Here is a 16986-nt window from a genome sequence, read left to right on the forward strand (position 1 = left end):
AGTGACCAGGCTGGAAAAACAGGGTTGGGGTCAATTCTGTTTAAATTCCTGTCCAGTCCAGGAAGCACAAAATAAATTCTTATTCATTGAAAAAGTCTCATAGAAAATGACTGACTTTCAAAAAAACAACTCAAATGTCACCCCAAAAAAGGTACAAACAAAAAACGTATGTCAGAATAAAATTCACCATATAAAGCTGATTATTACATTCGGTACATTTTTAAATATTCAAATCTTAAAAATGACATTCTTAAGTTTTGTTGAAGATGTTGAGGGAAGCGGCGAGGGAGGCAGAAAATGCAACCATAGCGTGGTCTTATCTGGTCAATACTGAACGGAGCAACACTTAAATACTTAACTGTAACTAACAACAACAACAAATAAATGGGCGTTTTTTTTGCTGAGAAACTTGGGACCAGTAAGCTTTCACATTGTGATACCAGTATTGCAAGTCAAAAGGATATTATAATACAACTCCTGTGGATCATTTACTGCAATCTTGCAAGGGTCAGGCACATCAATTCCGAGCATCAGGACAGATTTTTCTCCACAACCCGAACCAACCGCATAGAATTGTTCAGAGAGCCGATCCGTGACCCGCCAAAAAAAGTATATATTTAAATTGTTTTTATGACTCCAGAGTAGGAGGGTAATAGGTGTTCCCCTTCCCTGTATTAATTTGTCTGCATGTCTATTCAAGATTTGGATAAAAGAATGCCATGAACTAAGAATGATAAACCTCTCTTATAATTCACAATGCAGCACATTAACTCAAATCGCTTTTAAAAAAGAGCCTTCCAATTAGCCTTCTTAACTAATGAAAGCCTACAGCCGGCATAAAACAATACCTTTACATTCAATATTGTTTCATTTGAAACAAACAATTCCCAGAATCGAATAGGCTATATAAGGCTGCAAAAATTGGCTACTCAAACTTTTGCCAGCCACAGATTGAAACTTTATATAGCCTGTGCAAGGTTAATTCATGTAATAATTAACTGATAATAAACAGAATTATCGTAAACAAACACCTGCTTGCCCTTTAAATGTGTATCCATCTACCAGGTTGTTGTCTCTAAAACAGGCATTTCACTGTTTCCATGATGGTGTATATTCAACCATCATAACAGGAGAAATAAAAATAAAGGTTAAGTTAACAATTTTCGCATGTGCTACGAGTCAGGGAAAATAAACTTGGCAACATATAGTTTCATGGCGGAAGGGAACATAAGCTCTGCACGTGGACAAATTAGGAATGTTTCTCAGCACCACACAAATAATGGAGAGTTCCCATCGCCACTCTCGCCGCGTGGCTGGTAATCTAGGCCTAGGCTGCTGCCCCACCGCTCACATAATGGTATTCACAACACTTTCTGAAGAGCCATAATAGAAATACTAGGATTTGAGGGACATCTACTCAACAACTTATGACACCACAGTGAGTCATTGAGGAAGCAAGTTATGGCGAACTGTTAGACGGAAAAGAAAGTTAGTGCTCTATCAGCCTTAAATTATAAATAAATTCAACCAAGATAAAATAATCCAGGTTTAAACTTCCTGTTAAAATCCAAAATGCTCATCTCAAAACGCACGGTGGCCTCAAAAACGCCTGCCGATATGGAAGTGAGAAGGGGGAGATAGAGGTTTGAAAAAGGTTTCTCTCCGCCAGGCCTGGAAGGAGGCTCGCCGGGAAAGACAGTACTGAGAGTACTGGGGATGGGGTGGAGGTCACTGGAGCTTGTTAAAAAGCATAGTAAAAATCTTTGACATTTACACTGTTAAAGTAAATACATTCAGGCAGTAGAGGGAGAGGTATTCTCCTCCCCCCATTGTAACGAGGTACATTTGGCACTGCTGTAACTATCTGTCCCTGTCTCTCTCCTGCAGTCTGTCAGTCTCTACATCTGTCTGTCAGACCTTCCGTCCTCCTCTTCCATACCACTCATGTTTCATTCGATGCTCGCTGGTTTCAAAACGGTAAACGCGGTTGTCCGATTGTCCGCTCACTGGCGTTCGATCCATGCCCGTCCCTCCTGGCTGTGTCAGACAGGAGCCTCTGGGTCAGAAGGCACATATGTGCGCCTTTCCTTCAAGTCATCCGCTTCAATCTCCTCTACATAAAAACTCAGACAGTGTGCAGACCACCAGGGTCTGGGTTCTAAGGGTCCCCCCCCCCACCACCACCACCCAGGTTCATTCCCAGCATCCTCTGTTCTGTAGTTCTTTTGGGAAAAGGCAAACATCTTGGATGGTCAGACTCAGATCCCGTTAGTCAGGTCCGTGATGATGTTGGCCCTCACCAGCTTGCGGAGGAACTCCTTCTCCTTGGATATGTTGTGTGTCCAGGACTGTGGAGGTGCAAGGGAACACAATCAGAAACAAGAAGAATGTCAGATGAATGCAGTTCAGGTTCAAAGACCCTGTTCTCATCAGCCTAAACTTGAAGGACGTTCCTTGCATTCTATTCTGTTTGCATCATCTCTCTGCATCAAAATATTTCACTTGACCTGGTTAAGAGCCTTGCCATAGGCACTTTAGTAAAAGCATGTATTGTTTTTCTGATAAATGTGTGATAGATGAGTGTTTGTGTGTATATGGAGCCACACCGCGTTTCCCTCCCCATTGTGATCCAGGCCCTCAGTCCGGTTGGCAGAGTGTGTAACCAGAGCAGGTGGTGGGCTCTGGGGCCTGAGAGTGCGAGGACTGGGCTGAACCTGGTCCCACAGCTGCCCCAGGGAACCCACCTGGCTCCAAGCTGTGGGACCGAGCACCTCGAGTGCCCCTGGCCTGTCTGGGTCGGCCTGGACACTGACGGATCTCACTCACACGGAACCAGGGCTAGGGTTTCAATGCTCTGCAGGGAGCATGGTCGGGAAACCCATGTGAGCGGTAACACCGGTGTCTCTCTTCAGGCCTTGCTATCTGATTCAGGTTGAAAGTCCAGGGATGAGGAGCTAGTTCAGAAAGTAGATGATATGGAAGCAACCTCCCTCTTGCTTTAACTTTATTTGCATTCACATCTCACACACATACAAATGCTGTGTACAGCCATGCTGTACAGTGTGGTATTCTACATTTACTCCTGTATGACCTGTTTACACTAAGCTAGAGAAAGTTGAAAAACACCCCAAAGTGCACCTTGATCCATCTCGTGTCTACGGTGGGTAACGCTGGCTGAAGGAGGGGGCTAGTTCACGTCAGACAGTGAGTAAGTAAGGATACTGCATCTCATCACCCCCTCAGAGGTGACCTCAGCACATTACCACCAACGGAAGGACATGAGGGAGCGGTAGTCTTTTAGTGTTCCAATGACTATATACCTACTAGATGATGTTTCCATTGATTGCATTGCTCAACATGGCAAATGTCAGGAGTTCACTGGGAGTTTAGACAAAGGTTATCATTCTGAGCTCATAGTTCCTACGTCAGCTCCCCTCTGTGACATCTGTAATAACAGAACACTGATGAAGTCTGGAGTGGAGGATTAAAACGCTCCGTCTTGGGGTAATTTATTTGGTCATAGTTCAAAGGGAGGAGGGGGGATACGAGAGCCAATCAAAAGACACAGATAATGGAATAACACTCTCGTCAGTCTAACAGGTCTAGCGGGGAGCCAATGTAGTCTCCGCTCTCTCATCTGCACTCTCCTGAAAACACAGGATCGGGGAAAGCAATACAGTGGATTTGTGCACTGACAATGCGTTTTCACCCTTCCAGTTCTTTCACATTGACTTAGCGTAGACAAGGAGAGGACATGCCACTCGAAGACTACTGAGATGTACCCATTTCCAGTTGATATGAATGCAACAAAAACACGCACCTCTTTGATGGCGGACATCTTGACTGTTTCGTAGTAGTGCAAGGGTGCGTGAGGCATGTTCATGTCATAACCGAAGCCAGCCACCACCACCTCATCACAGTTATGCAGCGCCATTGTTATGGCGACGGTCCCCAGGGTTGGAATGTTCTGGGGAAGGAAAAGCAGAGATGGCCATTAGTGGTGCACGGATCAGCTGTTTGTTCAACTGCACCCGCCTGCAATATTTAATAACCCATCTGCAAACACCTGACTATGCGATGAAGTGAACATCTGATGCCCGCACGCATCAGAGACAGCAGAATGATTTTATGACAGGGGATGCAGGATTTTCTTTGCCTAATTTACATATGTTTCTGCTTAGATTTTCTGTAATTTGTTAGTCAACTTGTCCATGATTAAATACATGCAGCTTTTTTTCTGTCAGTATACATTAACCTAGAATACTAAATAAACCCTTGCTCACCAGAATGTCATAAATTATAGAATGAATGCTTCAATCTAGTTGACATCGGTAAAGTAATGTCATCCCTGCTTCTTTCGCAGAGCAAAGACATTTAGGGATCGGGGAAAAAGAAAAGAAAAATGGGAAACATTTTCAGTGCCAAATTTCCAATTGACATCAGTTTGACCGGTTGTAAGGAAATACAAAAGCTGTGAAAACGACCCAACATGTTTCTGATAGGATTTCAGTTCGACTTGGTTGCATATTTTATGTATTTGTATTTATTAAGGGTCCCCATAAGCTGCTGCCAAGGCAGCAAGTACTTCCTGGGGTCCGGCAAAATTAAGGCAGTTATACAATTTTAAAAACATTACAATACATTAATTACAGAATTCACAACACACTAAGTGAGTGCCCTCAGGCCCATACTCCACTAGCACATACCTACAACACAAAATCCATGTGTACATGTGTTTAGTGCCTATGTTTGTGTTGCTTCACAGTCCCCGCTGTTTCATAAGGTGTATTTTTATCTGTTTAAAAAAAATCTGATTCTATTGCCTGACACAGTTACCTGATTATGTGGAATAGAGTTCCATGTAGTCATGGCTCTATGTAGTACTGTTCGCCTCCCATAGTCTGTTAAGGACTTGGGGACTGTGAAGAGACGGTGGCATGTCTTGTGGGGTATGCATGGGTGTCTGAGCTGTGTGCTAGTTGTTTAAAAACAGACAGCGCTGTGCTTTCAACATGTTAATAGCACTCACAGTAGTAATGAAGTCAATCTCTCCTGTACTTTGAGCCAGGAGAGATTTAAATGAATATCATTAATGGTTTGCTCTTTGTATACAGTGGGGCAAAAAAGTATTTAGTCAGCCACCAATTGTGCAAGTTCTCCCACTTAAAAAGATGAGAGGCCTGTAATTTTCATCATAGGTACACTTCAACTATGACAGACAAAATTAGAAAACAAATCCAGAAAATCACATTGTAGGACTTTTAATGAATTTATTTGCAAATTATGGTGGAAAATAAGTATTTGGTCACCGACAAACAAGCAAGATTTCTGGCTCTCACAGACCTGTAACTTCTTTAAGAGGCTCCTCTGTCCTCCACTCGTTACCTGTATTAATGGCACCTGTTTGAACTTGTTATCAGTATAGAAGACACCTGTCCACAACCTCAAACAGTCACACTCCAAACTCCACTATGGCCAAGACCAAAGAGCTGTCAAAGGGCACCAGAAACAAAATTGTAGACCTGCACCATGCTGGGAAGACTGAATCTGCAATAGGTAAGCAGCTTGGTTTGAAGAAATCAACTGTGGGAGCAATTATTAGGAAATGGAAGACATACAAGACCACTGATAATCTCCCTCGATCTGAGGCTCCACGCAAGATCTCACCCCGTGGGGTAAAAATAATCACAAGAACGGTGAGCAAAAATCCCAGAACCACACTGGGGGACCTAGTGAATGACCTGCAGAGAGCTGGGACCAAAGTAACAAAGCCTACCATCAGTAACACACTACGCCGCCAGGGACTCAAATCCTGCAGTGCCAGACGTGTCCCCCTGCTTAAGCCAGTACATGTCCAGGCCCGTCTGAAGTTTGCTAGAGAGCATTTGTATGATCCAGAAGAAGATTGGGAGAATGTCATATGGTCAGATGAAACCAAAATATAACTTTTTGGTAAAAACTCAACTCGTCGTGTTTGGAGGACAAAGAATGCTGAGTTGCATCCAAAGAACACCATACCTACTGTGAAGCATGGGGGTGGAAACATCATGCCTTGGGGCTGTTTTTCCGCAAAGGGACCAGGACGACTGATCCGTGTAAAGGAAAGAATGAATGGGGCCATGTATCGTGAGATTTTGAGTGAAAACCTCCTTCCATCAGCAAGGGCATTGAAGATGAAACGTGGCTGGGTCTTTCAGCATGACAATGTTCCCAAACACACCGCCCGGGCAACGAAGGAGTGGCTTCGTAAGAAGCATTTCAAGGTCCTGGAGTGGCCTAGCCAGTCTCCAGATCTCAACCCCATAGAACATCTTTGGAGGGAGTTGAAAGTCCGTGTTGCCCAGCAACAGCCCCAAAACATCACTGCTCTAGAGGAGATCTGCATGGAGGAATGGGCCAAAATTACCAGCAACAGTGTGTGAAAACCTTGTGAAGACTTACAGAAAACGTTTGACCTCTGTCATTGCCAACAAAGGGTATATAACAAAGTATTGAGAAACTTTTGTTATTGACCAAATACTTATTTTCCACCATAATTTGCAAATAAATTCATAAAAAATCCTACAATGTGATTTTCTGGATTTTTTCTCTCGTTTTGTCTGTCATAGTTGAAGTGTACCTATCATGAAAACTACAGGCCTCTCTCATCTTTTTAAGTGGGAGAACTTGCATAATTGGTGGCTGACTAAATACTTTTTTGCCCCACTGTACATCCAAAGGACAGCTGTGCTGCCCTGTTCTGAGCCAATTGTATTTTTTTCTGAGCCAATTGTAATCTCTGTAGCACCAGACCACAAAACTGAACAGTAGTACAGATGTGACAAAACTAGAGCCTGTTAAGAAGGTAGAGAAGCGCTTTATTATGGACAGACTTCTCCCCATCTTAGCTACTGTTTTGTATGTTTAGGCCATGACAGTTTACAATCCAGGGTTACCCCAAGCAGGTTAGTCACCTCAACCTGCTCAATTTCCACATTATCTATCACAATATTTAGTTGAGGTTTAGGGTTTAGTGAATCATTTGTCCCAAATACAATGCTTTTAGTTTTTGAAATATTTAGGACTAACTTATTCCTTGCCACCCATTCTGAAACTAACTGCAGCTCTTTGTTAGGCGTTGCAGTCATTTCAGTTGCTGTAGTAGCTGACGTGTAGTGTTGAGTCATCCACGTACATAGACACACTGGCTTTACTCAAATGTTGTTAGTAAAGATTGAAAAAAAGTAAGGAGCCTAGATAGAATCAGGAATTCCCCAGGGCAGCTATCTGGATTATGTTGTAGAGGCTTCCATTAAAGAACACCCTTGTTGTTCTGTTAGACAGGTAACTCTTTATCCACAATATAGCACTGAAGTCTAACAGCCCCCACAATCTTATTATCAATTTCTCTCAGCGAACCATCAGTCATTTGTGTAAGTGCTCTGCTTGTTGAATGTCCTTCCCCTATAAGCGTGCTGAAAGTCTGTTGTAAATGTGTTTACTGTAAAATAGCATTGTATCTGGTTAAACACAATTTTTTACCAAGGGTTGGTAACAGGCTGATAGGTAGGCTATTTGAGCCAGTAAAGGGGGTTTACTATTCTTAAGTAGCAGAATTACTTTTTCTTCCCTCCAGGCCTGAGGGCACACACTTTCTAGTAGGCTTAAATTGAAGATTTGGCAAATAGGAGTGGCAATATTGTCCACTATTATCCTCAGTAATTTTCCATACAAGTTGTTAGACCCCGGTGGCTTGTCCTTGATGATAGACAAGTGTTTTTTTCATCTTCCACACTCACTTTACGGAATTCAAAATTGCAATTCTTGTCTTTCACAATTTGGTCAAATATACATGGATGTGTAGTGTTGGCTAATCTTGCCAATTAAAAAATAATTAAAGTAGTTGGCAATATCAGTCGGTTTTGTCATGAATGCGATATCTGATTCAATGAATGATGGAGCTGAGTTCGCCTTTTCCCCAAAATTTAATTGAAGGTGCTCCAAAGCGTTTTACTATCATTCTTTGTCATTTATCTTTGGTTCATAGTATAGTTTCTTATTTTAATTCAGCTGTGCAGCCAGATTTATTTGCCATTATTTTTGCCTCATCCCTCTCAACCATACAATTTTCAATTCCTCATCAATCCACAGGGATTTAACGGTTTTTAGTCATTTTCTGAATGGGTGCATGCTTATTAGTAACTGGGATAAGCAGTTTCATAAAATGTGTCAAGTGAAACATCAGTTTTCTCCTCATTACACACCATGGATTACACAAACACATTCTTTACATCAACAACATAGGAATCACTACAAAACTTATTGTATGACCTTTTATACCACTATATTAGGTCCAGCCTTTAGAACTTATGTGATATGGCTACTATATTGTGATCACTATATCCGATGGATCTGCAGCATTAGTGAAGATGTGATCAATACATGTTGATGATTACATGTTGATGATTTCACTCCTGTGCTGTTTAACTACCCTGGTAGGTTGACTGATAACCTGAACCATTGGTTACAGTTTGAAGCTTTTTCTTGAGTGGGTAGCTTGATGAAAGCCAGCGGTTTTAATACTATCAGCTTTCATGATGCTGATAAAGATAGATGACCATCTGTAGATGCTGAAAATGCTCAAGGAATCATATTTCTCTACTCCTGTTCACGAGTCAAAATGTACATTTGGTGTATCGTTTTACTGCAAGAAATGTTTAATTCTGCAGGAGTTAATATTAAGACTAATGTGAAAGGTTATAGTCAATGTCCATATAACCCATCTGAACAGTAGGCTACAGTTCAAATAGGCCTATGGCACGTCTTGTGACTGTCTAATTTTTATAGCGCCTCACAATCATCACACATAACATTGCCGGCACTGCTATCATCCTCTTTTTACCACTTCACCAAATCTTTCCCAAACATTACTTTTCTGGTCCTCCCTTTCTATTTTCAAAATCTCCCCTTCTTATTTAATTAAACTCAGGCATTGTCCTTTTTACCTTAGTGGATCGAAGCTAACTTTTCCGCCTTTTCCCAAAAGCGTTTGGTGATTGGCGTGTAGGCTATTTGGCTCGCGTAAAGTTAAGCCCTAAAGCTTAAGCAGTAATGACCGATAGCCTAAAAAGCAAAACCTCAATGTAGCCTTGCACAATAATTTATATATACAGTTGAAGTCGGAAGTTTACATACACCTTAGCCAAATACATTTAAACTCAGTTTTTCACAATTCCTGACATTTAATCCAAGTAAAAATTCCCTGTCTTAGGTCAGTTAGGATCGCCACATTATTTTAAGAATGTGAAATGTCAGAATAATAGTAGAGAGAATGATTTATTTCAGATTTGATTTCTTTCATCACATTCCCAGTGGGTCAAAAGTTTACATGCACTCAATTAGTATTTGGTAGCATTGCATTTACATGGTGTAACTTGGGTCAAACATTTCAGGTAGCCTTCCACAAGCTTCCCAAAATAAGTTGGGTGAATTTTGGCCCATTCCTCCTGACAGAGCTGGTGTAACTGAGTCAGGTTTGTAGGCCTCCTTGCTCGCACACGCTTTTTCAATTCCGCCCACACATTTTTTATAGGATTGAGGTCAGTGCTTTGTGATGGCCACTCCAATACCTTGACTTTGTTGTCCTTAAGACATTTTGCCACAACTTTGGAAGTATGCGTGGGGTCATTGTCCATTTGGAAGACCCATTTGTGACCAAGCTTTAACTTCCTGACTGATGTATTGAGATGTTGCTTCAATATATCCACATAGTTTTCCAGCCTCATGATGCCATCTATTTTGTGAAGTGCACCAGTCCCTCCCGCAGCAAAGCACCCCCACAACATGATGCTGTCACCCCCGTTCTTCACGGTTGGGATGGTGACCTTCAGCTTGCAAGCCTCCCCCTTTTCCCTCCAAACATAATGATGGTCATTATGGCCAAACAGTTCTATTTTTGTTTCATCAGACCAGAGGACATTTCTCCAAAAAGTACCATCTTTGTCCCCATGTGCAGTTGCAAACCTTAGTCTGTCGGTTTTGGAGCAGTGGCTTCTTCCTTGCTGACCGGCCTTTCAGGTAATCTCGATATAGGACTTGTTTTACTGTGGATTTAGATACTTTTGTACCGGTTTCCTCCAGCATCTGCACAAGGTCCTTTGCTGTTGTTCTGGGATTGATTTTCACTTTTCGCACCAAAGTACGTCCCTTTCTAGGAGACAGAACGTGTCTCCTTCCTGAGCGGTATGACGGCTGCGTGGTCCCATGGTGTTTATACTTGCGTACTATTGTTTGTACAGATGAACATGGTACCTTCAGGCGTTTAGAAATTGTCCCCAAGGATGAACCAGAGTTGTGGAGGTCTACACTTTTTTTTCCCTGAGGTTCTTCTTTTGATTTTCCTATGATGTCAAGCAAAGAGGCATTGAGTTTGAAAGTAGGCCTTGAAATACATCCCCAGGTACACCTCCAATTGGCTCAAATGATGTAAATTAGCCTGTCAGAAACTTCTAAAGCCATGACATCATTTTCTGAAATTTTCCAAGCTGTTTAAAGGCACAGTCAACTTAGTGTATGTAAACTTCTAACCCACTGGAATTGTGATACAGTGAATTATAAGTGAAATAATCTGTCTGTAAACAATTGTTGGAAAAATGACGTGTCATGCACAAAGTAGATGCCCTAACCGACTTGCCAAAACTATAGTTTGTTAACAAGAAATTTGTGGAATGGTTGAAAAACAAGTTTTAATGACTTCAACCTAAGTGTATGTAAACTTCCGACTTCAACTGTATTTGTGTGTATATATATATATAAGGCCGGGTTGAATAAAGAAAGAACAATACATTTAAAAAAAAAATATATATATATATATATATTTTTTTAAATGTATTGTTCTTTCTTTATTCAACCCGGCCTTTATCCACACAATATTTCATGACCCTAAACCCGCCCGCCCAGCAGATATAATCGTGGGGACTGCGGGTTATGAGTCGACCCGCGCCATGTCACTGTTTTATAGTGTGTAGTATCTTATGTTGGGGTGCAATATAGGAAAAAAGCGTTATAAGAAGGTGAGATGAGTTTGTCGTCAATGACCCAACACCCTTTCCACTAAGAGCACTAGGTATTACAAGCAAGCATTGGGAAATCAAATCAAAACTGAAAATGCCTATATGAACCGTTGTATTCGCCATCTTCCTTTAAATGTGCTATCTTGCTCCTAGTCTATGACTGGTCTGGCACCACCCTCCTTTCCCACTCCCCATTGCGCATGGCTTTGTTCTGGGCCCAAGTTGTTAACTTGTCCTGATCTGAACGTGATCAACAATTTGCTTAAAGAGCCGCTCCCCCAATGTCACAGTAGTTTGAGAGGGCAGACCTTCACTTCCTCAAAGCCTAGGGGTACATGGGGAGGACAATTGGAGGGGTTGAGGCTCCCTCTAAATCGTCAGCTTGATTTGGAGCCCTAGGGCAGGTGTAGCTTAGAGTCCCCCCTGCTGTGTGAGCCCGCAAACACACACAAGTACTAATCAGGGGCAAGAAAGGTGGGCATTTTAGGGGAATGATGTGTCAGGCTGCACCCTGCCTTGATCAGTATTGTTGTTTTGGACAGCCCCGTCCCCCCCACCCACACACACTGAGGGGGTACCAGGGCTCCCCACATGTTCTACACATGTTCCTGTAGACCAGGTGTTCAGGGCAGAAGGCTGTACATTTCTTGTACCCCTTCCCAACTCCCTAACCCCTTTTGCAGCCCACCTCCCTACCCCCGGCCTAACCCATCTCCCTTGCTCTCCTCTGTGGAACTTTAGCCTTTCAAGCCAGTCTGCTGTACAGTTCCTATCCTGGAGGGCATCTGCTGGACTTTAACCTATCCCTTTGATCAGCCAAACACGGTCCCAGTAAACCAGGTAAGTGGCCTCATGAAGACAATCAATTCATTTGATTGACTAGTTAGGTTCCAAGGAGAGATGAAAACCAGCAGACCTTGTGGCAGTCCAGAATCTACAGCCTCATCTGATGCCCTCCTCAAAACCAAAATGAGAACAAACTGAATCTATGTGGAGGATTTAAGGAAGTAATACGTTTAGCCCTTCATTTTCCCTCCGTAAACAGTTCCTTTAAAAAACATTGTAAAATGTGGCCCTGAAGCCTTGTCGCTCTTTAACGACTCCTTTGTGGCTCCGTGACCATCTATAATTAGTCATTCATACTGTGGGATAATGCTACCGTACTTGTAGACTTGCAGTCATTAAGCTAACGCTAGTTAGCCTGGCAAAACGGCCACTAACTTCCTTCATACTGCACATCATCTGACTCTGGGTAAATAAAATGGCTTAAAATAGCAGAATCTCGCCGTATCCCTTTAACGGTTTAATTTCCTGTGATGGCATGGCAAGGTGCTGCGTTACGGTGGTTGTCATAGGAACAGCAAATCTACTGTTTGGGGCCTGAAGTGTGTCCAACCGACTTTGGTTATGACCGCGCGCTCGGTCAACGGCTCCCGGCTGCCTGTGGAACCGTTCTACCGTTTCGTCGCATGTGTGAGAGAGTGAAAGCGGGAATGCGACTCTGTCAGGGTGTGCCTGTGTTTGTATTCTTGAACTTAAAAAAAGTGAGTAAGAGTCTATGCATTTTGTACTGAATGTGTGAATGCATGTCTGCATATATGTTTGCGTGCAGACTGCAAACCGAGCTGAATCTTATCCACCTGAATCCAGGTGACTGAAGACATGCCATTTTCCGCAAACATAGCATCATACATGTTTTTTTTTCAGGACATTCTTCCCAGTTTAATATTTTCATTAAACTGGAGCGGGTTTCTGTTCGAGTGTCACTCACCCCTTTGCCCATGAGGCCGTTATTGAGCGGCAGGCCGATGAACTGGAAGGCAGCCTCCTGGATGAAGTAGGGGTTGAGGATGCGCATCTCTGTGGGCTCCCTGGGGACGTAGTGTGCCACAGACTTCCAGAAGCCCTCTGTACCCCGCTGAGAGGGGAAGAGAGATGGTGAGTTTCAGGAAAGGCATTGAAATTAAAAAAATGTTAATCCAATTAAATGCTCAAAGGAGCACTTCTTAGTATGAGGTAGCCAGAGTTTCAAACACAAAGAGATTATATTTTATAACATTGACAAAAGGTCACATCAACCAGAGGCCCACCTACAAACTCACTCCCTACACGGACTGAGAAAATGGCTCTGTGCCTTGGGGGTAACATGGAGGATGGCCAATCGACTATAATTACGACCACAGCAGCGCCCCCTCATCAGCTAGGAAGTGTTACAGGAAGTGAGCCAAATCACACCCTGACCTCAGCAGGGGTTCCGGGAGCACTCACACCCCTCTGGTACCTCCTACTCCAATCATCAGAGACCAGACCCGACTGGCTACACCACACCGGAGGTAGAATACTCCCAAATCTAAGGACACGTACTGGCCTGTTGTCTGACTTCATATGCTCCGGAATGCCAAAAACAGACTTTTGCGCATACTTAACTCAAGACAATGAAAGTTGGAGCTACACATGTGAATGTAAAGTCAGAATATAAAGATAAAAATCTGAAGTAATTTTTCACAAATATCTGCCAAGTCCACAAAAATATTTAATAATGTTAACTAAGTAGCTACGGCTAGCTCTTGTCCTCTGAAAACATCCCTCAGGCATCATGCCTGTACTGTGATGCGCCACACACACACTAACAGTAGCATTCTGCCACAAACAGCACAGGTTGACTGACTAGCCTGCCTGCTTGCCTGACTGACTGACTACCTTGCACACAATTCAAAGGGGTCGGCAGATGTAAATGGGAAACCTGTTCAAATATTCAGACGCCCGCCCTGCCGCCTTGATATTAGGGGGGAATAATGGAATAGGCGGTTAGATCACGTGTTTTTAACCAGGGGCCTCCGAGCCCTCCGCAAGCCGTGGCAGGAAAACCTCATCTCTACTGTCAACACGCTGCTTGTGTTAGGGGATCTGTTTGGCAGAGCTGTAGCAGCAGTAAGTAATTTGTTTTACAGTGGAGAGCATGGTGCCGACTCAAATAGACAGTACACACACACACACACAAGTGTCATGTCTGAGTCAGACAAACAAGTATTAAGAGAGAGTGCTGGATAAGGGTACATCCAATTAGCAGGTAACAGCAGTGCTTTTCAATAAACACTGATCATTTCCAATAAAGCTACTTATAGCATCAAATGAGAGATATAGCCTATTTCTACAGGTTTCTGTATGTAATGAAGTTCTATCACTCAGAACCCAAAGAACTGTCTCTGAATGGGCCCCTGGGGGACAGGAAGTGATTTCCCCTGAGCTGTGACATGGGTCGGTGAGTCAGGAGATGGGCCGTTTGAACAGATAAAACAGGAAGCTGCAGAATGATCCTGTCCTACTCACTCACACGCCATGCCAAACCGGAGTCAACCATACATACGCACATATGGATGTGCGAGCACGAACACACACACACTATGGGGTGAGCAGACGTGTATGGCTCGTGTAGGGCGGTGGCTGTGTTGGGTTGTGGTATAGCCTAAAGGAAATGGCTGTTCCCCCTTCTCTCGTGACAGATTTATGATTAAATTGGTCTGGATTATTAGATTAAGTAACTGTCAAGAGAAAATATCCTTTTTAAAAGTTCATATTCTGTTAACCTCTCTGGGATATGTGGGACGGTAGCATCCCACCTCCCCAACAGCCAGTGAAATTGCAGGGCGCCAAATTCAAAACAACAGAAATCCCATAATTAAAATTCCTCAACATACAAGTTTTTTACACCATTTTAAAGATAAACTTGTTGTAAATCCAGCCAGTGTCCGATTTCAAAAAGGCTTTACGACGACAGGACACCAAACGATTATATTAGGTCAGTACCTAGTCACAGAAAAAAACAGCAATTTTTACAGCTAAAGAGAGGAGTCACAAAAAGCAGAAATAGAGATAAAATGAATCACTAACCTTTGATGATCTTCCTCAGATGACACACATAGGACTTCATGTTACACAATACATGTATGTTTTGTTCGATAAAGTTCATATTTATATCCAAAAATCTCAGTTTACATTGGCGTGTTACTTTCAGTAATGTTTTGCTTCCAAAACATCTGGTGATTTTGCAGAGAGCCAAATCAATTTACAGAAATACTTATCATAAACGTTGATGAAAATACAAGTGTAATGCATGGAACTGTAGATAAACTTTTCCTTAATGCAACCGCTGTCAGATTTAAAAAAAGCTTTACCGAAAAAGCACACCATGCAATAATCTGATTACAGCGCGTAGACAACAAAACAAGCCATACAGATATCCGCCATGTTGTGGAGTCAACAGAAGTCAGAAATAGCATTATAAATATTCACTTACCTTTGGTGATCTTCATCAGAATGCACTCCCAGGAATCCCAGTTCTACAATAAATGTTTGATTTGTTCGATAAACTCTATCATTTATGTCCAAATAGCTCCTTTTTGTTTGCGCGTTTAGTACACAATCCACATTCATGACGCGCTTTCACTAGGAGTAGACGAAAAGTCAAAAAAAGTTCAGTTACAGTTCGTAGCAACATGTCAAACAATGTTTAGAATCAATCTTTAGGATGTTTTTAACATAAATCTTCAATAATATTCCAACCGGACAATTCCTTTATCTTCAGAAATGAAGTGGAACGTAGCTACCTTTCACGTGGGCGCGCGAGACTGAGGCTGTGGCACTCTGCCAGACCACTCCCTCAAAGAGCTCTTATGAGCCCCTCCTTTATAGTAGAACCCTCAAACCAGTTTCTAAATACTGTTGACATCTAGTGGACGCCGTAGGAAGTGCAACATGACCAATATCCCACTGTGTATTTGATAGGGGCAGGTTTGAAAAACTTCAAACCTCAGATTTGCCACTTCCTGGTTGGATTTCTTTCTCAGGTTTTTGCCTGTCATATGAGTTCTGTTACACTCACAAACATCAAACAGTTTTAGAAACTTCAGAGTGTTTTCTATCCTACTAATTATATGCATATTCTAGCTTTTATGGCTGAGTAGCAGGCAGCTTAATTTGGGCACACTTTTCATCCAAAATTCCCAATACTGTCCCCTTCCCCAAAGAAGTTAACTCAATAACCAGACATGGAACCTATGGGTGGGTCCCCAATTAACTCAATAATCAGACATGGGAGCTATGGGTGGGTAACCAGTCACACAGTAATGAGACTTATAACAGGTCTGCTAGCCGAACATCCAGGGTTTAATTTCCTCATAGCAGAAAACTAAAGCAAATATGTTGTCACCCAGGGACCGACCCTCAAAATGGAAAGACATGAACATCATTGTATTACATGGCCATCTAAGATGCTACACAGTGTTGAATGAGTCCATACTACATGTTGTCATCTCAGTGAGATCAATGCTCACATTCCTATTCTACAGCCCCGGCATACACAAATGTCCTCATTGTGGTGTTTGTGCCAGGGTCTGATTTTCCCATTCAAGCCTCTGGTTATTTCAAAATCTTCCACATTCCCCAGCTGTCTTCTCTGGTTGGCACGAGGCCAGAACTCCCACCAGCATTCCAGTTTGGGAATTTCAACTTTGCGGAGAGAAAGGGGAACCCGATTGATCGTTGAGCCCGTAAGCGATACGAGAGAGTCAGGCTAAACGACCGCCACGCTTTCTTCCCTCGCAGCGGGATGTAACTGAGCCGACCCATAACCCAGCAGGTGAGTGATGCTTCTTGGCCGAGTCGCCCTCCTCCTTCACCAGTCAATGGATGTCACTCCTGCCGGTGACCCTCTAAACTAGCCCCGCAGCGTGCCAGCCCAATGTTAAATCACTCTATAAACATCACACAGCAAGAGGGTAGTCATCCTCTCTCGCTCGCTCGCTCTCTCACCTCACTCTTTCCTTCACTAACTTTCTTGGCCTCTTCCCTCAGTCTAGCCTCTGACTCAATCTCTAAATCTTCTCTTCAACATTTAACACGGCATAAAAAAAACAAAGGTCGCTTGGTTTAACTG

The 16986-nt window shown here is 42.8% G+C and overlaps 1 protein-coding gene across 9 annotated transcripts in view; it reads right to left on the bottom strand.

Annotated features, from left to right (window-relative positions):
• Positions 1-391: 391 nt before the first annotated feature.
• Positions 392-16986, bottom strand: part of LOC110530111 (CMP-N-acetylneuraminate-beta-1,4-galactoside alpha-2,3-sialyltransferase) — an 85166-nt gene continuing 68571 nt past the window's right edge. For all 9 annotated transcript variants that reach the window (XM_021612933.2, XM_021612932.2, XM_021612931.2 and 6 more), the window contains 3 exons: positions 12823-12969; positions 3821-3967; positions 392-2348 (listed from right to left, as the gene is read on the bottom strand). In XM_021612933.2, coding sequence (XP_021468608.1) covers positions 2259-2348; positions 3821-3967; positions 12823-12969 — 384 coding nt within the window. In that variant the 3' untranslated portion in view covers positions 392-2258. The remainder of the gene's footprint in view (positions 2349-3820; positions 3968-12822; positions 12970-16986) is intronic.

This window comes from Oncorhynchus mykiss, chromosome 8 (genome assembly GCF_013265735.2).
Source record: "Oncorhynchus mykiss isolate Arlee chromosome 8, USDA_OmykA_1.1, whole genome shotgun sequence".
Taxonomy (NCBI): Eukaryota; Metazoa; Chordata; class Actinopteri; order Salmoniformes; family Salmonidae; genus Oncorhynchus; species Oncorhynchus mykiss.